Raw genomic sequence first — 26,955 nt, forward strand, 5'->3', positions numbered from 1 at the left:
ACAAAACTGTAATTATGAAAAATAACTCGGAAAATTAAGTCGAAAAAAGAATAACTCGGGAAAAAATAACTCGGGAATTCCAGGCCCCACCCCCGAAGGGCTAAAGAGAATCTCCTATGGAGGAAAGCTGAGGGGTCAGCGCGCAAAAGTTTTTTAAAACATGTCAAATTCTTTTTCAAGCTGTCCTCTAAGGTCCCAAACAAAGTTCCCCCCCGACTTATTAATTTTCGAAAATATTTCGAACCCCCCCCCCCCCGTTCTTATTAGGACCCCCCCCGTTTATTAGTTTTTAAGAATATTTTAAGCTGCTAAAGAGAAGGACCCTTATTTTGCTCTAAATAGCCTGATTGTAGCCTTTATTTACCTAATTTTTTTCAGACCCCCCCCGTTTATTCAGACCCCCCCCCCCGTTTATTATATTTTGCAAAAATTTCGGACCCCCCCCTTTTATTCAGACCCCCCTACTATTCGGGACCTTAGAGTAGCGATCTATTTGTTAGCTGTCGAGACATTTTTCAAACTGTCGCGATATTTTGCAAGCTGTCGCGTTTTCATTTGAAAAAATGTCACATTTCCAAAAGGTGTCGCTCTATTTTTCAAGTTGTCGTGATATTTTTCAGACTGTTGGTGTTGCGCTTCCAGAAGAAGGTGTCACGGTTTTTTTAAGTTTATTGTGACATTCTCCAAGCTTTCGCGTTTCCAAAAAATAATTTTATTTTGGCTACCATTTTGAATCCCCACAAGAATTTCCTAAGAATCTCTGACCACGCCACGGGGAACTGGGTAATGAATAAAAAATACGCTTGGGTGTTGGGTGAAACAGGCTACCCAGCTGGCACACAACGTTGTTTCAACGTTCATCTAACGTTATATGGACGTTGTGAACGTTAAATAAACGTTGAAACAACGTTGTGTGCCAGCTGGCTAGTAACGATGTATTGGTGGGAAAGCGAGAGAATCGCGTGAGACGATAACTTTTAAAATTTTCCACCTAATACACGTTTTTTTTTTATTAGATCCCAGTTTATAAGAATAATGAGGCTGAATTTTGTTGAAAAATTAAGAACATCGTAAGAACATGCCCAGCCTCAGTTTGGAAAAACAAGAAATTACAATTTTTCCTCTTTTCAAGCAGTTTTAACCGAACTTAGGGATGGATTTTCTAAAATCGATAGTTAAATATTGCCTAAATTTAACGACACCAATTTTAAGTGCACTTTATTTTGCATGATATTGTCGATTTAGAGTAGTCTGAAAACTTGAGGACGCATTTAAGAACAATTTAGGCTGAAAATTACTAAAGAAATAAGCACATCCAAATTTTAGGTGTTCCAATAAAAAAAAATGTGTACGTCAATCAAAAAATAGAAAAAGTGACGAATTGGATGGAAAATTAAAATTTATTTCAGAATCATAAATAAAGAATAATGAATATAACAAGTTACCATAAGATTTTTGATTCTTCACACTAAGATTTCGTTTTACTACTATTATCGACTACTACTATTATCGTGACTACTGGAAAGTGAAGAAAATGTTGTTTGTAAAAAATATACAAGTTTTTCCTCTACTTCGTTCATATTTAATTTTATGGTTACTGGTGGCGGGTGCTGATATTGAGTTTGTGGGAAATATTATTTAATTATGTATTTCGTGTTTTTTTACTCATCAATATTAATTTTTACTTTCTGGGTCACATGGTTTTTTCCAATATATGGTCTCGGTATATGTGAGAACTTCATTTGTACCAAGAAACATCATGGTGGATGGGTATTTTTTCTTCAGGTAAAAATTTCAATTCCAAGCACCCGCATAACAGGTGCCTACGGAACCTAGCTTTTACCGGCTTTATATCTAGAACAAAGAAATTTTCAGAATATTTGTAGCTATCATGAAAAAGACCATGAAATTTTGTATAAGATAGGTTGGTTTTCCGGCGCCCCTCTCCTTTAATAGGGCGTCTTGCTGACGTAAGATGTCGGCTCGAAATGTTTTGAATTTTGATTTTCAATAAATATATGAACAGCTCTGGGTCAAAAAGAGTTATACCCTATTTTATATAGGATTCGTGTATATCTTTTACATTGCTATTTTCGATTGAATTTAAAGAGAAACAAATGCACACATCTGTGCACGCAGATTTCCCTTCAAGAAAGATGTTGAAGAAATTTCCTATCATCATTCAATTGACTTGCTTGAGAATTCAAGAACTCTTTTTCATTGTTTTTGATTTTGTACCATAAAAACCATAGAAAATCGATTACTGCAATGCCGTAGCAAAATATCATAAGCTAAAAAAGTCTATTTCAAATTAGCTGGCAGTACTTTTTCAAACCTCAATAACTTTTGATAGAATTTAAATTTGTCAGCGGTTTCGTGCTCGTTAAAAAGATAATCCGGAGTGGAATATTATCAAGAAAGAAAAAAAATTCAAAAAATGGAAGTGAAGAAGAAGAAAATCAACCTCTTTTAAAATAATGCTATGATCTTCATTTTTGTATCAGAAACTCTTCAATCTTAGAACGTCATAAATACGAAAAAATATTTAAAAAATATTAATTCAATCTAAAAATACAGCTTAAAACTTTGCCTGGTTTGCCCTTTTGATGATTTTTGAAGTCAATCATTAATAAACTTTGGGTATGTCTTTCGATGGAATAAATATTTATGAAATCTTTTTTCACATTAATGATGTTCTAAGATCAAAGAATCACTTATCTTTTTTGAGTTTTTTCTTTATCACAATATCCAACTCTTGTTTGTCTTTTCAACGAGAGTAAAATCGCTACTTAATTCAAAAGATAAAAATACGAATCCTAAGAAAAAGGCTAATGTCCAAGGTAGAAGCCAATCACTTAGCTTGCTTTTTTATTATTCTGATGACAATCAATACAATATTTGGCATTTTTTTCATTTATAAGTGATAAGACTAGAGGTATAAGTTATTGCTGTGTCAGCGTATAGTAGGCGATACGTTGGATATATATCCTTTAACGATCAATATATATTCAATTACCATAGGTTGTCTGTCATTGCTGCGTTATCTTACGAAGCGAGCGCCTTTTCCGCTTCATTTACAAATGCTTTGAAAGACACAAAAACAACAGATGAAAATGCCATCGTGCTCCAAAAACCAAACATTGGACACTGTTTGGCAGCATGCAATTTCGTTGAAGGTGGATGTCAATCAATCAGTTGGCATAATGGAGATAAGAATTGTCATATCGTCAAAAATGATGGCAATGAAAATGATGGAGATAATGAATTGACGGTTTCTGCTCCTGGTTGGGTCTATTACAAGAAAAATGAACAACCGGTAATTACCGTATTACTTCGAATATTTATCTAATATTTTCGATTTTAGGAGGGGCGTTTATTCGAGGGGCGTTTGAAAGAAGAGGCGTTTATTCGAAGTAATACGTTATTTAGTTTTAAAGTGATGACCAACTACGGTGTGCAAGGCTGTGAGTTCAATCTACAATCCCACACGAAATATTTGAGACAAAGGGGATTTCCCTGTGAAAATTTAAACCCCACAAATGATTTTAAGCGTGTTAAAGTAGAGTTTTAAAGACTTGTGACCTTAGGATCTCAGGAAAATTGTTTCGATCAGGCTTAGAATATAGCCTAAAAGCCACCGAACCCCTTGTAAGTCAGGTCTGCTTGATACTCAGCAATAAGCAGGTTGCAAAATTAAAGTCTGAAGACAAATCACGCTTTGAATCGAAATTTTTATGTGCTTTCGACCGTAGCCACCAATTACCACGCGGGTGTTTTTTGTCCATTGTACCCCCTAAAACCATCCCAGTGTGTTTTTTTCGCATCTAAAGGTAAAGATAAAAGTGTAAAAAAATGACCCGAATCACATAGTAAGCCTCCTGTTTATTAGGTATTACATCATTTTTTGAATAGAAAAAACTTTTCATCGATTACTTTTCAGGTTGATTTCGATCAAACATTTATGAAGCCAGTGAAGCTTATCAACAAAGAAGGTTAGTATTTTATCATGTCAGAGGGCGAGTGCGCCCCTTTTTCCAACAGCGGGCGGGCGTGCGAAAAGAAACCGAAATTAACCCGAAAATCAATACTATGCCTGTTGCATTTTTCAAATCTTCCACTTTTTTGCAACTTTTCGAACGACTCGAACGTTCTACGGACAAACTCACTAAATTGACTTTACATTTACGAATTTGTATTTTAACATGGTAAGTGCAACCAACCATAGTAAATCGGGAAATAGGCGGGAAAGTCAGATACCGTGAAAAGCACAGGTCGAAATCATATATTGACGCTGTGCCGACCAATCCAGTTTCTATTCAGCGTCCAATCAACGCAGAGAAAAGTAACCATGACGACCATCGAAGATCTTGGATGAAGTTCAAAGTTGATATTTTTATTCCCGTCGTTGAAAACACAACTTACAAAAAGTCATCAATGCTTTTTAAAAAGAGTCGGCGATAGAGAATCATAACATAAAGTCTGCCTATTATTTCGATTCAATTAAAGTGACATTTCCATTAATTAAAAGTTTAGTAATTACTGTTATACATTTGGGGATCATGTAAAAGATTTCTTTTGAAAGAAACTCATCTCAATTACACTTGGAGGTTTCTGGGGGATTCGTAAATAGTAAACTGTATACTGATACAGTCTGCTAGACATTAATATGGTAATGTTTGCTCTTCATCTTTGGCTTTTTCTATAGTGATTAGATTGACACATGCGCGATAAAATTTATATTATTGGTCTTCAGAGGTTGAAATATTCTCAACCTCTGATACTCAGGGTCCATGTCAGAGGGTGTGGGGACATGAAGGTAGCAAGCTAAAATTGAAGTTGCGTAAGACAATGAGCAAAACTTAGTGAAAGGGTGGTGATTAAATGACAAAATTTCTTCCTGTCCTTACCTTACTCTAACGCTCTTTTTCCCGTATACTGTCATTGCGGCTGTAAACTCCCGCCTTTACTTTACTTTATTACTAACAGACAATAGCATCGTCTTATCTCACGCATGTTAATCAAAATTATTTCATTTGATAATATCATTGATAAACATTATTTTATTCTCAGCTGTTCCAAGTCCATCTTATACCCCATGGAATTGGCAATTTTCCTTCGACGTTCACATGACCGGAGCCGACGGGAACGACCAACGAACCGGAGAAATCATTCGTGTTACCAATCAAAGTGATATTAACTCCATTGTTTTAAGTGTGAAAAAGAAAACATTCGACCAGTTGGTAGTGACTTTTGAACGTGACGGAACTCAACATGAACAACTGATCCCCTTCGTACAAAATGGTGACAGCATAATATTGAGTAAGACCAACGAATAACCTCGTTCCCTGTCCCAGCTGCCACACAACGTTGTTTCAACGTTCGTCTTACGTTATATGGACGTTGTGAACATTAGATGGACGTCGAAAAAACGTTGTGTGCTAGCTGGGGTGTTTCAACGCATTTTTTATGCTTACTGATAGCGCCCATTGACCTTTATATATCCTGGAAAACGTTTCTCAATCCAAGTCAAGCAAAATCATCGATCAGAGTTTTTTAAAAAGTGGTACCCTAATGGAAGCACTAGTCAATAGCGGTGTAAATGCATCGAGAGCACTAGATCTGCTTTTCCTCAACTATTTTTGATGATGTAGCGCCGTTAAACATTGATGATTTTTAACAATACAATTGCTTGTTTGGGGGTATCACAAAAGTTTGATCAAAGATGACGGATATAACTTTGTCCAGGGGTATATGTAGGACAGTGATATCATAGTATCTATGGTGATAGCGCCAGATAATTTCCTGGCATTGTCTTTAAAGTGATTTTTACAGAAAATGTTGAGAAAATTTCGGAATTTCAGTCCCATTCAGGGTCCCTTTTTTCAAAAAAACGAGTCCCACTTATAGTCCATCTTTCGAACTTCAACGGCACACCCCCGTCAGTCGGTCAGTAGCGATTTTATGTATTCGAGATAAATCGAGGGGGCGGTATAAAGCAAAGCTGACAGGATTCAAGGCTATTATGAATCAATCTGAATTTACACTAGTTTGGAGCTCATCTACGCCCATGCCTAAACCACCCCTTATGGTGTCAAAAAATACCCCTTAATCGTTTTTCTTATACCCTATCGGGTGTTTCATCGAAGGTGGATCAATTCATTCTTTAGGTTATGTGCTTGATGCGATGATTTAGAAATCATATTCAAATTTAGCCAGTGCCTTCCCACAAACCAAATTTGTTCTTTGGTTTGTGGTCAGTTACACTTTGAAGCGCTTTTCGAAAGTTATCGCACTGTGGTGGAGGGTGACGTCGATTCCGTGCGGAGTGCATAAAGGCGGGAAAACACGGAACTCGAAAAAAAAGACTGGAATGGACAATTGAATAGGAAGGAGAGGATTTGCGTTGATGTCCAATCTAGTCTCAATTTTTAAGTTCTGTGCATAAAATCGAAACAAAAGAATCCTCGGGATCGGGATGAAGTTTTGGCGAGCTATGGAAATTATTTTGATACAACCCTTTTATAACGAAAGAACTATAGAAGCAAAAAAGTTTCCAATTAAGTCTTCAATCTGCTCCAATTAATGGTATTGTGAACAGTCTCTTAATTTAGAAAGGTTAAATCGCGATAAAAAAGCGGTTTTCTTCTAACAGGCTAATTCAAATTATTTTCTTCGTAGATTTTACCAGGAGTCACGATACACCCAATCAACAGAGATTAGAAATCACACGAAAAAGGATCCACCATGTATTTCCAGTCCTTATGATAACTGACACAAATCTTACTGATCGTGAAATCAAAGTTTTTTATTCAAAAGAATTGGCAAGTAACATTCAAACCATCTCAAGTATTCCACCACGTTAGTTATTTTTAAGCTATTTCGGCCGCCAATGGTATCCTTCAACTGCCCAACTACTTTCCGCAAAATTTCTTACTTTAAGAGCTCTGACCATAGTGAATATTTCATAATTGTCGTGTATAAAATGTGTTTTCTGACTGGTGTAACTAACAAAACTATGGCATGTTATACATTTTCTATTAGGTAAACTATACCTGAATCTGAAAATGCAAAAATTGCATTGAAAGAATTTGATGACGAAGAAAATGAAGACATTTGCGAAGACAAGCATTTGAACTTTGAGGAGTTTATTTTCGGCTAATAAAAATAGTTTAAAAAAAAATTTTTGCACTAGATGGTGTATCTTTAACCAAACTAAAAATAGATTTTCGGAAAGCTTCTTTATCTCAATATCTTGAAAATAGTAACTTTTCGCCAATTTTTCATCCCAACTTTTCGAACAAAAAGAGTCATAACTTTTGAAACATCAATTTAGAAAAATTTTCCGATTTGTGAGGGCTGTACTAATACGATAATGACTGACTTGTTCTCGAACCTTTAGCACCTTTGCTATTTATATGGAAATATCATATTTTAAAGATATTCCCAGGATTGGAAATCTCTTATTTCGCCCAGTGTATGGAAAAAATCATTAGAATCACACCCTTACATTACAGTGCAACAAAAAATTGGTAATATTCATACCCTTACAGTGCATTTTCCTAGAATGTTCAACTCTTTTTGAGCAAAATAATCAGAATTTTCGGGCAAAAATGTGCAACTGTTCCTGGATTTGCTGAAAGTTCCACCCTGCATTTAAAAAAAGTCAACCCTACAGTGCGGTTCAGTTATCTTTAAAAAATACCCTTAACTGCCGCACATACCGCCGCCGGTCAATTTGCGTGACTACAATCCCCATCCAGACCTTACATTCCTGTTCTATGACTTATTTAAAAGGTTGTTATAACAGTTATTTAACAATTATTTCAACGGAGCTGAAAAGGAATAACAACTTGATGTATTTCGCGAAATAAATCTCCGACATCATTCAATCTTCCCTAAATTAGATTTATAAAGCATCAAAAAGTATCTCATCTTCCTACCGGTCTATAAAACAAATATGAACCTATCTCTGGAACTCAGGAACTATTGGAGCTTCTGAATTGAAAGTTTTACCAATGATAGGTATATTGACCACCTAAGTCGCTGTGAGAAATTTCAGGGACGCTAAGATGCATGAAGGGTATTTGTAACTTATCTCTTTGTTCTAGTGGATGGTGGTTGGTCTAGCTGGAGTGGTTTTTCTTCGTGCACACAAAGTTGTGCAAGTGGTACGCAGCATCGAACACGAGCTTGTGATAATCCAGCAAGTCAGTACGGAGGAAAGCATTGTGAAGGCTATGAACGAGAAGAACAATCATGCAATACCAATCTATGTCCTGGTAAGAGTAACCAACGCCATGGGGAAATTAGCGGGTTTATCTTTTTACCCAGATGGCACACAACGTTGTTTCAACGTTCACCTAACGTTATATGGACGTTGTGAATATTAGAAAAACGTTGAAGCGACGTTGTGTTATTCCAGCTGGTTATGCTTTGTGTTTCCTTGACATTGCTTGTTATTTTTTATTCCCTAGATCCTGGTCACTGAGAGTAAAAGTAGTTAATCGGCTTTTCCAGAAAAAATCTGAATATGGGGGTAGAGGATATAACAACTTTCAGTGATTTACCCCCGGACAAAGTGTCTTTTGGCCCCCCAGACAACTGTTGTTACCCCCCTACGGCCTAGCATCAGTTGACCCCCCTGGACAACCCAAATTACTCCCATCCTCGTTTTTGTAAACGAGTAATCCATATGATTAGGAGCTTAAAAAGCATTAACTGCAGCGAATCCCAATGATGTGGTTTATGACCGATCTGGTGACGAAAAATTTTCTTTTTATGTCAATCATCGCCTTTCACTTATTCAAAATAGAACCACCTGACAATGAAACACTTTTCCGATAGTTTCAGGTGATCGCCAACTCTATTAAGCCTGATGAAAAGCCTTTTTAAGATACAGTGTGTCCCAATAAAAGTGGACAAATCTATATATTAATACGCTAAAATGTGTGTGTTTTCAACGTTCTGTAAAAGGTTTTCGAAATTCTAACAAAGCTCTACATAGCCTCTCCTTCACAGCGTTGAACCAACGTCTTTTTGCAACCCATGCAGTTTTCCTACCACTAGACTAACTTTGAGACGACAATATACTATTTTCTCTACAGCAACATTGGAGCTGAATGGGTTAAAATCACACTTCTTCACAAATATAATTTTTGCTTTCGAAGATTTCTTATTCAGATGCTCTTTAAAACTTTCTGTTTACTATAGCGGCTCCCTATCACTTTTCAAAGTCTTTCAAAGTCACTCTCGAATGTCCAGCCGTGCCCATGATGGCTAGCCACGATGGCTAAAAAGATCGAAAATATAATTCTTCTAAGCCATTTACTTAATTGTGGTTAAAAATTGCAATGCAATGTTATCTTTTATTTCCTTTTTTTCATTAAATGGAAATCGTATCATTATTTCGGCGGTAGATTCGCTGGAGTTAGGTATTCGGTATTCGGGATTCGGGATTCGCATTCGGGATTCGAAAAAGCTCACTAAAAACTTAACGAAAAAAGATATTAACTTGACATAAAAAACGGATGCATGTACACATACTAAGGAATAAATCCAAGTAAAAAAAATTCAGAATATGAGCTCAGTTGTCACGTGACTACGGGAAATTCCCCTATTCGGGATTCAAATTATTTCAGGGACTTTTTTCAAAAGCTTACCAGTCATCAGGAAATGGTTGGATTGACTTCAAATAAAAAACGGATGCAAGCTCACATGTTAAGGAAAATATTCCAAAAAAAGAAATTCAGAATATGAGCTTAGTTGTCACGTGACTATGGGAAATTCCCCTCTTTGGGAGTTATTTCAATTTAGAGACCATTTTTAAAAAGCTCGCCAGTCGTCAGTAAATGGTTGAATTGACTTCAAATAAAAAACGGATGCAAGTTCACATGTCAAGGAAGATATTCCAAAAAAAAATATTCAGAATATGAGCTTAGTTGTCACATGACTACGGGAAATTCCCCTTTTTGAGAGTTATTTCAGTTTAGAAACCCTTTTTGAAAAGCTCATAAAAACTCAAGGAAGAAAGGTATCGACTTCAAATAACAAACGGATGCAAGTTCACATATCTGGGAAAATATTCCAAAAAAGATTATTCAGAATATGAGCTTAGTTGTCACGTGACTATGGGAAATTCCCCTTTTCAAGAGTTCAATTATTTTAGGGACCTTTCTTAAAAATGATTTGATTGACTTCAAATAACAAACGGATGCAAGTTCACATATCTGAGAAAATATTCCAAAAAAAATTATTCAGAATATGAGCTTAGTTGTCACGTGACTACGGGAGATTCCCCTATTCGGGATTCAAATTATTTCAGGGACCTTTTTCAAAAGCTTACCAGTCATCAGGAAATGGTTGGATCGACTTCAAATAAAAAACAGATGCAAGTTCACATGTCAAGGAAAATATTCCAAGAATGTAAATTCAGAATATGAGCTTAGTTGTCACGTGACTATGGGAAATTCCCCTTTTGGGGAGTTATATCAGTTTAAGGACCTTTTTTGAAAAGCTCATAAAAACTCAAGGAAGAAAGGTATTGACTTCAAATAACAAATGGATGCAAGTTCACATATCTGGAAAAATATTACAAAAAAAATTATTCAGGGAAATTCCCCTTTTTGGGAGTTATTTCAGTTTAGGGACCCTTTTTGAAAAGCTCATAAAAACTCAAGGAAGAAAGGTATCGACTTCAAATAACAAACGGATGCAAGTTCACATATCTGGGAAAATATTCCAACAAAAATTATTCAGAATATGAGCTTAGTTGTCACGTGACTATGGGAAATTCCCCTTTTTGGGAGTTATATCAGTTTAAGGACCTTTTTTGAAAAGCTCATAAAAACTCAAGGAAGAAAAGTATCGACTTCAAATAACAAACGGATGCAATTTCACATATCTGGAAAAATATTCCAAAAAAAATTATTCAGAATATGAGCTTAGTTGTCACGTGACTATGGGAGATTCCCACTTTTTGGGAGTTATTTCAGTTTAGGGACCTTTTTTGAAAAACTCATAAAAATTCAAGGAAGAAAGGTATCGACTTCAAGTAACAAACAGATGCAAGTTCACATATCTGGAAAAATATTCCAAAAAAATTTATTCAGAATATGAGCTTAGTTGTCACGTGACTATGGGAAATTCCCCTTTTTAGGAGTTATTTCAGCTTAGGGACCTTTTTTGAAAAGCTCATAAAAACTCAAGGAAGAAAGGTATTGACTTCAAATAACAAACGGATGCAAGTTTACATGCTAAGGAACAAATTCCAAAAATAATTATTCAGAATATGAGCTTAGTTGTCACGTGACTATGGGAAATTCCCCTTTTTGGGAGTTATTTCGATGAATCATAGACATATGATAGTAAGAAAGACTCACAACGAAGCTCGGGTTGCCATGGTTTCCTATTGTTTTTCGAGAACAATATGTCCCGAAGCGTAACTGTTAGAACTCATTCTCTTTTGCGCATAAACAACATTTTTTACGCATAAATTATGCCATTTGGGTTTTTCTTAGAGAGTGTTGCTTGCTTTACAGTAAAATTTAGCGGGTTTTCCTAAGTAATCAAATAGCAAATAATATGTCCATCTGTCAAGGGTTTCCTCTGTTTTCACTGGGAGAAAGAATTAGGAGTTTTCACTGATTACAAGAGGAGATATTCATACTTGAATATAACACTTCAGTTTTCGAGGTATTTCGTATTCTCCAGCACATATCTTCTTAACTACAAAGGGCTACAAAAAGGCTATAGGATATATTGTTAACAATGATAAAAGGTACCTTCCCTCCAAATTTTAATGTTCAGCCATTTGGCTATCCAAAGTTACAGTATTTTTCGTCAGTAATTTTTTTCTTTATTTTTTTTGCATAATTAGTGATATTTTGTGAATGCAACTTTTTTTATCAATCAATCTAGCGGGCTTGTAGCATTTTTTGTTAACATGGAAATTAAGTAAGTAATTGGGAGGTTTTAATCCATAAAATTAATTGTTCTAAATACACTTAATTAAACATAAAATTGCAATATAAATCAATGAGTTACGGGTAAATCCAAGTAAAACCATCGAGAACAAACTTAAAACTTTTGCTTCATAAATTCAATTTTGCAAGAGTTTTTTGGAAGTTTTCTATATGTTATGCTTCCTGACTTTTACCATAAATCGACAAGAAGCCTGCTGTCTGACTGAAATATTTCTCTACAAACACAAAAATAACAAATTCATGGAAGAAAATTTATTCATACTTTCACGCATAATTATCTCCCCTTTCGCAAAACAATGGTATGGTTACGTCACATTTCTTATCAATCAAAATTTTAACAAAAGAGAAAGAATTTTTTTATGAATGTACCACCAGTTCAACATGTACGGCTAGAACAAAAGAAAATAGCCATTGTGAGTCTTTCTTACTATCATATGTCTATGGATGAATATAAAGAAAAGAAAAACAAAAACAAAAAAAATATATTAGGTCAGAATACTGCCGATAAGATTTATAAAGAAATAGAGACCTTAAGCTGTAACAGAGAGATACACGTTTTTTTTTATTAGAACCTAGTTTATAAGAACATTGAGCCTGAAATTCGTTGAAAAATTAAGAACATCGTAAGAACATGTTCCAGCCTCAGTTTGGAAAAAAATGACAAGAAACTACAATTTTTTCCTCTAGTAGGGGCCACTATGTCGCGAAAAAGCTTCCCGTGTGCAGCAGCTTGTGCAAAGGAATTTTATGATTGAATATTGTTCCTTGAATGTAGAAGATCAAAATTTGAGAGGTGGGGCCGGGTGTAACCACCGGTTGCTATGGAAACTGACGTCATTGGTTACTATGGCAACCAAAATAAAAGGTCGTCAAAATTGAAAAATTTTTGTTTCATTCGAAAGAGCATGAGATACTGATAATGAAAAAGGTCACAACCTATATCTGAAAATGAATATATCAGGAGATATAAAGGAAATAAGGCAAAATGACGTCATAAAACGATGACGTCATCGAAAAATCAAAATTTGCCAAAATTCGAAAATTCTTGCTTTTTTGAAAAGAAGACCCTCCAGTGAACATAAAATGTTATTACGAAAACGTTTGAAAATTCGTTAAAAAAAGTCTATTGGTCAAAATTGACAATTTCATTTTTTGCCTGTCGAAGGTTGGAGCTTGCCCAAGCACATTACAGGCAAAATTTAAAAATATCAATTTTTGCTCATAGACTTCTTAAAAAGGATTTTCAGACTTTTTCGTAATAATATTTTTTGTTCACTGGAAGGTATTCTTTCCAAAAAACCAAAAATTTTTGAATTTTGGTAAAGTTTTATTTTTCGATGACGTCATCGTTTTATGACGTCATTTTGCCTTATTTCCTTTATATCTCCTAATATATTCATTTTCAGATATAGGTTGTGACCTTTTTCTTCATCAGTTTTTCATGCTCTTTCGAATGAAACAAAAATTTTTCAATTTTGACGACTTTTTATTTTGGTTGCCATAGTAACCAATGACGTCAGTTTCCATAGCAACGAGTAGTCACACCCGGCCCCACCTCTCAAATTTTGATCTTCTACATTCAAGGAACAATATTCAATCATAAAATCCCTTTGCACAAGCTGCTGCACACGGGAAGACATAGTGGCCTCTACTACTCTTTTCAAGCAGTTTTAACCGAACTTAGGCATGGATTTTCTAAAATCGAGAGTCGAATGTTACCCAATTTTACCAATTTTAAGTGCTCTTTATTTTGCATGATATTATCGATTTAGAGTAGTCTGAACAATTAAGAACGCATTTAAGAACATTTTAGGCTGAAAACTGCAAAAAAAATAAGCACATCCAGGCTCAGCCAAATTTTAGGTGTTCTAATAAAACAAAAAACGTGTAATGTAAATAATGAAGTCAGATTTCTGAAGGTCAAAGAAGTCAAACAATTAAGATATGAATGAAATAGTTTTTTATTTTTATGATTTGGTACAACAGATAATATAGTTTTATGGTTTACAACCCATTATCTTCTGGGATTATTGAGATTTTTTAAGATAATGTTTTTATATCAGATAATGTTTGTTGTTGTATGTCATGGATTTTAAGGATCATCTGTTGCGTTTTGTTAGATTGAAGAGCTTTTAGGAGGTCATCAGTTGACTCAGATCTACTCATATGAAGTTTTCGACCCTTTAATTCAATAACTTCTCATAGATCAGCGGGCCATGTAGTATCAATACTATCTAAGATACTACATCCTCAAGCTCAGTAGTTATTTTAAAAGTACAATCCGTGCCATAATATATTTGCACTTTTGGCTAATTTACCATTTTTCGAAAATTCAAAGTTCGATGTGAGAATGTCAATTTCAGGCCCTCAACTTGATTTCATCGATTATTTCTATCTGGGAGAGGTCCTAAGTCTTAAGTCTAGCGTTAAAACTCTACCCTTCGAACCTACTTTAGAGCACTTACAAATCGATTGTGGTTTCAAAACACCCCGGTGAATTTCCCTTTTGTGCCAAGTATTTTGTCACTGATTGTAGCGCTAAATAAATGGTTTCATAAATTATTTTGATTACTCTATTTGTTGATTGGATGTAAATGTCCTTAATTGGGATAGTCTAAAATGAGATAAAGATATATTCGTACCATCTAACATTTTTTCAGAGTGATGTCCTTCTTCTTCTACAGCAATTTTCAAAAAGGATGATGTTCTGCAGTCCTTGTAATTCTATTGTTTGATATTTTAGGAAGACGTAATGTTTTAAGAAGACATAATGTTTTGTTTTCGCTATTCTTATTTGTTCGCTGTAATTTGATTGGCAGTTGCCCATCTTCTATTTATTCAAACTCTCCGATTGTAGTTGTTGATTGGAAGTTGTTATGTTTGATTGACAGGGAGTTTTTTTCAGGTTCGGAGGGAGTTTTTCCGGTTCACAGTTGCTTAATTTTCAGCAATTATTAACAATAAGTTGTTATTACCAATAAGTTGTGAAATCATCCTTATTAAGAATTTAACTCAACACCAAGAATTTATTATGAATTATTTTTTACCTATGGTAAGTGACTAGTTGATTATTTTAGTGGAGCGTCTCTGCGTGTATATGAAGAGAAGGAAGGTGCGTTAAAAAGGTAGCTTGGGCGTAGAGAAAAATGAGACAGAATAATAGTGGGTGAAACAGATGATGGTGTATAAGACACAAAAGGGAGTAAACTAATCTATGGGAAAATTTTAAAGATTTGACGTTCTGATGTTGAGACAACATTGTTTAGACGTTATGATAACGTTCAGTACCTGTTGGGTTTATTACGGTTCACTCGAGACAATACATTTCTTTTGTTATTTGGACCCAGATATAGGAACATTAACAAGAACATCTAAGGCTAAAAATGGTTGAAAAAATAAGAACATTCAGCCTCAATCAAAATTTAGGTGTTCTAATAAAAGAAACATCAATGTCCTTCAAAAAAAAAAATAAGAAAACGCTAATGAAGTCAATCCATGATCAATCCATGGTTATCTTTTAAAAAAGGTCTCTAAATTGAAATAACTCCCAAAAAGGGAAACTCTCAAAAAGGGGAACTTCCCATAGTCACGTGACAACTAAGCTCATATTCTGAATAATTTTTGTTGGAATATTTTCCCAGATTTGTGAACTTGCATCCGTTTGTTATTTGAAGTCGATACCTTTCTTCCTTGAGTTTTTATGAGCTTTTCAAAAATGGTCCCTAAATTGAAATAACTCCCAAAAAGGGGAATTTCCCATAGTCACGTGACAACTAAGCTCATATTCTGAATTTACATTCTTGGAATATTTTCCTTGACATGTGAACTTGCATCTGTTTTTTATTTGAAGTCGATCCAACCATTTCCTGATGACTGGTAAGCTTTTGAAAAAGGTCCCTGAAATAATTTGAATCCCGAATAGGGGAATCTCCCGTAGTCACGTGACAACAAAGCTCATATTCTGAATAATTTTTTTTGGAATATTTTCTTAGATATGTGAACTTGCATCCGTTTGTTATTTGAAGTCAATCAAATCATTTTTAAGAAAGGTCCCTAAAATAATTGAACTCTTGAAAAGGGGAATTTCCCATAGTCACGTGACAACTAAGCTCATATTCTGAATAATCTTTTTTGGAATATTTTCCCAGATATGTGAACTTGCATCCGTTTGTTATTTGAAGTCGATACCTTTCTTCCTTGAGTTTTTATGAGCTTTTCAAAAAGGGTCCCTAAACTGAAATAACTCTCAAAAAGGGGAATTTCCCGTAGTCATGTGACAACTAAGCTCATATTCTGAATATTTTTTTTTGGAATATCTTCCTTGACATGTGAACTTGCATCCGTTTTTTATTTGAAGTCAATTCAACCATTTACTGACGACTGGCGAGCTTTTTAAAAATGGTCTCTAAATTGAAATAACTCCCAAAGAGGGGAATTTCCCATAGTCACGTGACAACTAAGCTGATATTCTGAATTTCTTTTTTTGGAATTTGTTCCTTAGCATGTTAACTTGCATCCGTTTGTTATTTAAAGTCAATCAAATCATTTTTAAGAAATGTCTCTAAAATAATTGAACTTTTGAAAAGGGGAATTTCCCATAGTCACATGACAACTAAGCTCATATTCTGAATAATTTTTCTTGGAATATTTTCCAAGATATGTGAACTTGCATCCGTTTGTTATTTGAAGTCGATACCTTTCTTCCTTGAGTTTTTATGAGCTTTTCAAAAAGGGTCCCTAAACTGAAATAACTCCCAAAAAGGGGAATTTCCCATAGTCACGTGACAACTAAGCTCATATTCTGAATTTACATTCTTGGAATATTTTCCTTGACATGTGAACTTGCATCCGTTTTTTATTTGAAGTCGATCCAACCATTTCCTGATGACTGGTAAGCTTTTGAAAAAGGTCCCTGAAATAATTTGAATCCCGAATAGGGGAATCTCCCGTAGTCACGTGACAACTAAGCTCATATTCTGAATAATTTTTTTTGGAATATTTTCTCAGATATGTGAACTTGCATCCGTTTGTTATTTGAAGTCAATCAAATCATTTTTAAGAAAGGTCCCTAAAATAATTGAACTCTTGAAAAGGGGAATTTCCGTGACAACTAAGCTCATATTCTGAATAATCTTTTTTGGAATATTTTCCCAGATATGTGAACTTGCATCCGTTTGTTATTTGAAGTCGATACCTTTCTTCCTTGAGTTTTTATGAGCTTTTCAAAAAGGGTTTCTAAACTGAAATAACTCTCAAAAAGGGGAATTTCCCGTAGTCATGTGACAACTAAGCTCATATTCTGAATATTTTTTTTTTGGAATATCTTCCTTGACATGTGAACTTGTATCCGTTTTTTATTTGAAGTCAATTCAACCATTTACTGACGACTGGCGAGCTTTTTAAAAATGGTCTCTAAATTGAAATAACTCCCAAAGAGGGGAATTTCCCATAGTCACGTGACAACTAAGCTCATATTCTGAATTTCTTTTTTGGAATATTTCCTTAACATGTGAGCTTGCATCCGTTTTTTATTTGAAGTCAATCCAACCATTTCCTGATGACTGGTAAGCTTTTGAAAAAAGTCCCTGAAATAATTTGAATCCCGAATAGGGGAATTTCCCGTAGTCACGTGACAACTAAGCTCATATTCTGAATTTTTTTTTTTGGAATATCTTCCTTGACATGTGAACTTGCATCCGTTTTTTATTTGAAGTCAATTCAACCATTTACTGACGACTGGCGAGCTTTTGAAGAAAGGTCCCTGACAGGATTTGAATCCCGAATAGGGGAATTTCCCATAGTCACGTGACAACTGAGCTCATATTCTGAATTTTTTTTACTTGGATTTATTCCTTAGTATGTGTACATGCATCTGTTTTTTATTTCAAGTTAATATCTTTTTTCGTTAAGTTTTTAGTGAGCTTTTTCGAATCCCGAATGCGAATCCCGAATCCCGAATACCGAATACCTAACTCCAGCGAATCTACCTATTTCGGCAGCTATCTTTCTTCCTTCAGAGATTTTTTATATGTATAGTGTTTCGCTGGATTGGGACACGCAGCGTGCGACGCTGCACATACGGCTAGTTTTTATTTATTTCTTCTCGTTTTAATTAGATTATTTTTCTTATAAGCATATACTTTATAAGAGTCAAATCAATAACTCTCGATAGACGGTGATATACCTTCGGGAATTAGTTTTTACAAAGTAAACAAGGGATGGCACACAATATGAGCATATTTATTTTTCTTATAAGCATATACTATATAAGAATCAAATCGATAACTCTCGATAGACGGTGATATACCTTCGGGAATTAGTTTTTACAAAGTAAACAAGGGATGGCACACAATATGAGCATATATTTATTTTTCTTATAAGCATATACTTTATAATAATCACATCGATAACTCTCGATAGATGATGATATACCTTTGGGAATTAGTTTTTAGAAAGTAAACAAGGGATGGCGCACAATATGAGTATATTTATTTTTCTTATAAGCATATACTATACAAGAATCAAATTAATAACTCTTGATGGACGGTGATATACCCTTCCGTTATTTACCCCTCGGCTATTAGATCTTAAGAACTAAACAACCATTGTGCTTAAATTGGTTAAATTTTTAATCGATTTTGAGCCTAGTTGTACTTATAAAATTGTTTCATGTAATGTAGATTTCAGATTACCTTTCCATCTCTACTTCTTGTTTAAATTTTCGGCGAAATTTTCGACTTCAAGTCGTCTTGTTTGATTTTCTAACTGTCAAAATTTACTTATACAGGGTGTGAAGTGTTAGGAATTTCTGCAAAAAAGAAAATGTTACAATGTAAACTAAAGATAAAATTTTGTAAAAGACAACCAAATAGTCCCACCTCCTGCTTGATAGTAATTTGACAGTATGATTGTGTGCTTTTATGGGGGCATCCGAGATAACGGGATAACGGGATCGGGCCTATTTATGAGCGGTATTTCGGGATTTGCAAGAAAAGTGACGGGAAAACGGAATTGGAGCCCTCCACCGATACCGGGATTTCTCCCTTAAGGGCTCTGGCCATTCTTCGCCACGGCATGACGTCAGAGCTGGGGTACAAAAGAACACTTAATAAAGATTAATTATTTGTTTTCAGTAAACATAATCTTTTAGTGAGTTAAACCATAGTGTTTGTTTTATCCACGAAATCATTAAATTTTATTGGCTGAGAAAGATGTCACATGACTTTCCGTGGCAAAGAAAAGTGAAAAATCAAGTTCAGAATTTGAATATAAAACCTTATGTTTTCGCTTTTTTGGCATGTTTAAGAACAAACTGCGTTTAAGTGAATTTAAGTAATTACATCATGAGTAATTAAGGAATAAGTGTGGCATGGACCTTAATAAAACGTCATAACGACGCTATTCAAATACTTTTCACAAAAAAGCCTAATCACCTTGGGGAAATCATTTTATTGTTTCAAACTTTTTTTAAGTTAATGACAATTTCTTTATTTAGATTTTTTCGGAAAAATTTTCTATTCGGCTACATCCCAACAAAGATTTATTATACACTGGATAAATGACTCTAAAACGATGGAGAGCGATCATTGTATTTTCATTGTTTCAGAAAACAATTGATGTTCAAGCTTTGTCCGCAAAGGACAACTGTCATGGCGGCTCGAAGATGTCTGATTTAAAAAAATGTTTATCAGTCTTATTTTAAAAAAGTTCTCTAGCTCTTTCTTTTTGTACATTTGCAGAAAAAAGGTTTGAAAGTAAGGCTAGCATACCAAGCTAGATACATTTGTGAAATCTGGTGTAAGAAAACCATCATTAGACAAGAAATTCAGACAAAATGCTTATAGTGACACGAAATTTTCAATTGGAAATATCTTTCCAAGACTGTCGCCAGAAGAGCTGAAATTAGCATACATTAGACTTGAGTGTCTTGGCTCCACTGTAGTATGAAAATCCTTTGGAGGCACGTGGTGGCAAGGTGGTTTTTTTGAGGTTGAAGTTTGAAAATTTCCGGTGTCAACATTCAATTTCTTATACACAACACGTCTTTTGCCTCTTTGAGCAGCTTGAAACGTCATAACGACTTATAATTATCAATTAAGTGGAAGAATCTGACTCTCACAGGAAAGTTTTAAGTCTCTTTTGGGAATTGGATGAGTGATTTTCGATAAGAAATGCAATAAAAATGCTTCGAAAAAACGTTTAATGAGGGAAGGAGAGTGAACAATAATATCATTACTGCGGACATAGCTAGTACACGAGAAATCGGCAAAAATCTGTTACTTGTATATCCAGTGTATAATAAATCCTTGATCCCAAGTTATGGCTGTTTTCATATGGAAATTTATGGAGAAAATTGCCAAAAATGAGGTTTTTTGGAGATTTTAAGGGAAAGATAATTCCACAAAAAATTTCCGAAATTGCATTTTGAGATACTAAATAGATACATCACCTGAACCAAAAAAAATTCCAAAATGTTTGATTTTTACCGTGATTAGGGCTTTGAAAGGTGAAATACTCATCTTTGAAAAACTCTTCGTTTTCTTCTTCATTTAATTTTTTCATTTCAATTTTTCGATTTTTAAATTCTAAAAAGGAAGGTTTAACAGGACAAAAAAAATAAGTTATACATTAATCTTTTTAAAATGCAGAAATTGTCATTTAATTTGGTGTAAAATCAAAATATGTCCAGAGCCCTTAAAACTAACGGTAAAACGGTAATCTAGCAGATATTTGTCAGGATTACAGTATTTACACGTGATACTGTTTTGTCTTTCAAAAAAATACACATGCAGAACAAGCCTTATGATATATTTAAACGAAATAGATAATGGTTTGTTAAATCTTTAAAAAGAAAGTATTTTTATGCAATCATCGGCATATATACTATTAATCGTTTTTAAGTGTACATATTATTTAGGTTGTACTTTTATCAAACTTATTATATATTTATACCATTTGTATAAAATATAAAGAAGTTTTCCATTCATTACACTCAAATGGTAGCTATAGCTAATGATCTTATTTGATTTGATAACAATTTTTGTTGAAAAGATGTTCATAATTAAGAAAGTAGACCAGAAAATTTAGGACATTAGTCATTATAATTGCTTATTTGAAATTTGAGAATTCAATACTTTGATACCATGGCTTTTTTGCGATAAGAAACATTTCTAGCAATCCGATGAAGTATGAGCTCGAATAGGCTAGGACTCTAGCATGGAAATCTCTAACCTTTCTCAAGCAACAAAAAGTAAAGCCTTATAAATGCAATTTTTAATGGCGGATTTGGTTTTTGAATGGTATATTTTTTGAAAGCTAGCGGAAAATGTTAGCTTCAGTCTGTCATTTGTAGAAAAGCCAGGCGAGCCGCTCAAGACCGCGCAACTTTTGTGGGAAGGAAGGCTTCAAATCCTACCAAGAAGATTCAATTCTAGCTCTTCGTGCTTATCTTTCATGGATTATGCCTTATTATTTTCCAAATTTTAGCTAAATTGTACTTATAAGTGTTATGCTTATAAATAAATAAGAGTGTAACGGTACAGCGATTACTCTATCCTGGATATCCAAGCTCAAAATCTTAGAAAAAACAAAATTTACCTCAACATACAAAGTTCTAAAATTGTAGAGCTTGGGTCTTCCTAGAGAATGAAAGTACAAACCCATGTTTCCAAAACTTTCCTAGCCAACCCAGGGCAGCAAAACAGAACTTAATAAAAGCAGCCTTACAAGATCTAAAACCATTTAAAACATCCAAAGATTACACAAGAGTCCATGAACAAGTTTGCATGCATTATCATGACCAACCATGTTTTCTTGGAAAATGAACTTGCCTCTGTTTCTTCTTTTTCATGCTTTCGTGTAACAGAAAGCTCTATCTTCACTAGCAAGTGGAGGACTATCCTATTTTCGCTTCAGAATTGCTCCGCACCGTGTAGATTGGTCCTTACGGCTTTAGCGAAGTGAGCGCAAGCAAGCGGACTGCATTCTCATATGGAGAATGCAAATCACTCTAGGAAGACCTAGGCTGTAAACCAGAACATAAAGTATCAACAACTAGACTGTGAAGTAGTTTACAGCTACGATTACTCAGGATAAAAGTAGCATTCCTTATTAAATTATCATAAATTCAGGGCTATGGGGGGCATTTATAGCGATAGTTAATGCTAGTAATTACTGTAATACATTTGGGAATCATGTAAAAGATTTATTTTGAAAGAAACCCGTTTCAATAACACTTAGAGGTTTCTGGGGAATTCGTAAATAATAAACTGCATTACGTCTGCTAGACATTAATATGGTAATATTTGCTCTTCATCTTTGGCTTTTTCTATAGTGATTAGATTGACACATGCGCGATAAAATTTATATTAATGGTCTTCAGAGGTTGAAAAATTCTCAACCTCTGATACTTAGGGTAGGCTACAGGGCTTTTTGCGCAATGCAATTGGTTCTTATCTTACCTGTGCCAGACGACCACGGCTTTTTCTTCGACACTGTTCAACAGAGTGATAAAAAAATCGCGTGTTGGTATAAAGATAGGCTAGTTCTTATCGGGCCGTACTCTGAAAAATTTCCCTCGATCAGTTACTTGACCTCTTGCATTATTAACACTCACAATTATGACCGGTTAGTGATAGCTGTACTAATACGATAATGACCGGTTAGTGAGGGTTGTACTAATACGATAATGACCGGTTAGTGAGGGTTGTACTAATACGATAGTGACCGGTTAGTGAGGGCTGTACTAATACGATAATGACCGGTTAGTGAGGGTTGTACTAATACGATAATGGCCGGTTAGTGAGGATTGTACTAATACGATAATGAACGGTTAGTGAGGGTTGTACTAATACGATAATGACCGGTTAGTGAGGGTTGTACTAATACGATAGTGACCGGTTAGTGAGGGCTGTACTAATACGATAATGACCGGTTAGTGAGGGTTGTACTAATACGATAATAACCGGTTAGTGAGGGTTGTACTAATACGATAATGACCGGTTAGTGAGGGTTGTACTAATACGATAATGACCGGTTAGTGAGGGTTGTACTAATACGATAATGACCGGTTAGTGAGGGCTGTACTAATACGATAATGACCGGTTAGTGAGGGTTATACTAATACGATAATGACCGGTTAGTGAAGGTTGTACTAATACGATAGTGACCGGTTAGTGAGGGCTGTACTAATACGATAATGACCGGTTAGTGAGGGTTGTACTAATACGATAATGGCCGGTTAGTGAGGATTGTACTAATACGATAATGAACGGTTAGCGAGGGTTGTACTAATACGATAATGACCGGTTAGTGAGGGTTGTACTAATACGATAGTGACCGGTTAGTGAGGGCTGTACTAATACGATAATGACCGGTTAGTGAGGGTTGTACTAATACGATAATGACCGGTTACTGAGGGTTGTACTAATACGATAATCACCGATTTGTGAGGGTTGTATTGAGAAATATTTCACTTGCAAGCTCGAACCTTTAGCACCTCGACAAAAGACAATCATTTTTGTATATTAATCACATTTTCTTCAAATTCGCGATAAAGTAAATTTGCCAAATTTCAAGATTTCTCAACCCGACAAGTTTTTTTGGCATAAATGTTTACATGCTTTATTATTTCAAGAACGTCGCAGTTTCGTTTTAAAGCCTTAAAGAGTTTGAAGCCGAAATAATTTCTTAAAATGTTTTTATTTTCACCATTTTTTTTTTCTATTACCCAAAGAGTTTGAAGTTTTTGAGTCCCTGACAAGCCTTAAAAGTTTTTAATAATTGTTTTTATAATCTATATATTAATAGCCGTAGTCTGTATGTGTGTTTGTTTTTTGTTGGTTCGTTTTTTGTGTGTCACTTTCGTTTTCGCAAGCAATGTTTTGTTCTTTTAAAAGATGACTTTTGCTTCTTGCTCCACAAATGTGTCAAATCAGATTCGCGCCGTTTTATAAAGACTTTGTTTTGATTGATAGATTAGACTTTTTTCTTTTTTTTTTCTTTCTTTTCTTTTGTTTTATGTTTTCGAATGTAATTAACGACCTTATTTGATTTGAGACATTCGAATTCTTTTCAAAAACAAAGAAAAATCTTTTAAACAGAATCGTGTAAAGAAAAAGAACAAATATAAAATAAAACATAAGAATCACAAGACAAGTTTGTAGAACAACAGCAACATTAAAAATACATTCAAAAAGGCGGTAAAAACTACAGTTCTTTCTTCGTAAAAAGGGACCTTTAAACATCTATGTCGATAATTATTTTGCTGTAAATCTAAGTCATTGTTGAATTTGAAAAGTTATCGAAGTTATGACGAATTTATTTTATAAAAAGCAACATAAAATTGCGCAATCCCGCTTTTTTGTCTGCGTGTCCTAGCTGCCGTCCAGGGGGACTATGGTTGCGAGCTGACTTTCGGCCCTGCCCCTCGGACCCTTAGCAGAATAAAGAGGAGAAGAAACAAGGGAAATTGTGTGCATTTTAATTCACTTTTTGGAACTAATTTGACCAAATTTCTATCTTTCTGGGGGCAAAAATATTTTTCCGATTCTTAGTGGGACTGTAGTTTGATTTTCCGATTTTTCAAACTGCCATGTTTCAAAAAAGGCACCCTTAAGGCCGGCACATACCCATACCCTTCTCTTGCCTAAGTACCCCCCCCCCCCCGGCTGCCTTTTTTTCGACGAATTTCGTGTCATGTCTATTATTTAGAAGCAGCCGGCGAAGGGATTTTTAAGAAATATGTGTTCTTATCTTCTAGGAGACAAAATGTTATGACCTTTCAATTTTTTATCCAAATGATGTGTTCTGATTTCTAGGAAACCTTTAGCGCACTATTTGTCTCCCTAAACTTATCACTACTTTATGACTTGATGTGTTCTAAAATCTTGGAAAAACTGTTCGCCAAAACAAACTTGTAAGATAATTGTTTTTCTCTACGAAAGATGTGTTCTGAAAATTTCTAGGGTTACTAGGCAACAAGATTACATCAATTTTTGCTCGATTATACCCGTCTCCTTAAAAGATGTGTTCTGAAGCTTTCTAGGGTTACCTAGACAACAAGAACACGTTAGATGACCTTGATTATACCCCTGTCTCGTCAGAACACATTATCATTTCTAGACATTTCTAGCTGATTAATTTTCGAAGATCTGATCAAAACAGATCAAAATTTCTAGCTGAAATATGCTCTCAGAACACATCGGAAAAAAAGGTCGCCTCGCCGGCTGCTTTCGATTATTTCACTCCGCTTATCTTGACATCAAACTTTGAAGAGAATTTTTCTCTTTAATTTTGATTTCATCGTGTTTAAGCCACCTTCCCAACATCTAAAGGACTTTAAATGCGTTCAGCGAACAGCTAAACCGGCGTACCACGCCGGGTACCGGCTAGTATCTTTATATTATGTTTACAGAGCAATTACTTGAAGCTTGTTTTGATGAATGCAGAAAGACATGCGCCACTGATATCCGGCCAGTTTTTGGATGCAATCAGAAGTTTTCTTGCTCTAATGCATGCAAACTACGTCAAATGGGTTCTTCTATCACAGATTGTAAATTGATATGTCAGAGACCCATGGATTCAGATTGTTATCCTGATTACCATGGACATTATTTCTATCCTTGTTACAGTTGTAATCGTGACTCATGTCCCGGTAGTACACCACCCATCTCTGAATGTGAAAATGGTTGTGAATCATATCAAGATTAAAGGTGGGTTAGTATCACAAAAGACAGTGCTGTACGTCTTCAGGTAAATTAACACATGTCCAAATCATTCTTGTGCTAATGGCTATTATTGGTGAAAGTTTCATGAAGTTATGTTAAAAAACTCTTGTAAATTTCATTTTTGTTTTGTTTTATGACGTCATCACAAATGGCCTGAAAAACAGATTTTGAGCCAAAATGGCAAAAAAACGCAAAAAATAAATTTAAGTAACAGTGACTTTTATTTTCTACATCGAAATACGTTTCTTTTGATGTATGATTCATCATATTGAAAAATTACTCAAACTTTGGACATGCGTTAATTTACCTGAGGTAAAGGAAAATTATAAATACAAGTTTAAACTTTTTTTTTATGGAAAACTGAAAGTTTCATTCTTACAATCATTAGCTACAAAAGAAAATTCAAAATTTAAACATTACTAGAATGGACAAGTCGTAAATATTAATAGCCACAAATCAATCCAAAACCAAGAACTGTCTATCTTCATGCTATCTTGTAACTATCCTTAATACACCCCTGTCTCACAGCCCCACTTTTTTCCTCAGTGGGGATAATAAACATTCCTATTGAATTCCCAATGGGGATAGAAATTCTTGTTCAAAGATTAAAAATTCCAGCAGGGATGGTTTTGGATTACAATTTTTAAACATTGAATTTCGAATGTGGGTGAAATCAAAATCATTTCCCCAGTAGGGCTAAATTCCAGGGTATTTTCCCACTGGGACGAAATTTTTACCAAATTTTTCAGTGGGGCTGGGGTCCCAGTGGGTCTGTGACACAGGGGTGTCTTAATATATGAAATTTTATGTCCAGAAATTGGAATCAGAATACCATACTAGTAAGAATTTTTGCAAGTCCTTGCTCCAATATGTTGCATACCATACGATCTTCAATGTTAGATCACAAATCTTTCTTTTGATTTATTGATCGCAACTCTGGACCAAATGGTATGAAATAAGAAATTTTAGAATTCAACTTTTTTTTTCAGCTCGATTCTCTTTTTTTTTACATCATGTGACCTGATCTGGCCAATAAGAAGCCCACCGAGAGCTGTGTTTATATTTTTGAACTCGCTTTTCCGTAAGCCAGTATTCAAAGGGACTTCAAAGGCAAACTTAAAATCCATAAATATTAAAAAATCTTTAAAGCGTCGAAAATATTATTTTGCCTAAGCCCTTTGTCTTATCCTTGTGAAAACGGGCTTAGCCTAGATATGTCATAAGGTTAATTGGCACCTTCTCTTATT

The 26,955-nt window shown here is 34.8% G+C and overlaps 1 protein-coding gene across 1 annotated transcript; it reads left to right on the top strand.

The window, feature by feature from the left end:
* Positions 1-1,707: 1,707 nt before the first annotated feature.
* LOC136798187 (uncharacterized) lies at positions 1,708-25,952 on the top strand. Its single transcript, XM_067054770.1, has 7 exons — positions 1,708-1,785; positions 3,022-3,316; positions 3,941-3,992; positions 5,071-5,319; positions 6,679-6,858; positions 8,109-8,279; positions 25,396-25,952. The coding sequence occupies exons 1-7, from the start codon at positions 1,715-1,717 to the stop codon at positions 25,689-25,691; spliced, it is 1,314 nt and encodes a 437-aa protein (XP_066910871.1). The 5' UTR covers positions 1,708-1,714; the 3' UTR covers positions 25,692-25,952.
* Positions 25,953-26,955: the final 1,003 nt, after the last annotated feature.

Source organism: Clytia hemisphaerica, unplaced genomic scaffold, assembly GCF_902728285.1.
Source record: "Clytia hemisphaerica strain Z4C2 unplaced genomic scaffold, Clytia hemisphaerica genome assembly, whole genome shotgun sequence".
Lineage (NCBI taxonomy): Eukaryota > Metazoa > Cnidaria > Hydrozoa > Leptothecata > Clytiidae > Clytia > Clytia hemisphaerica.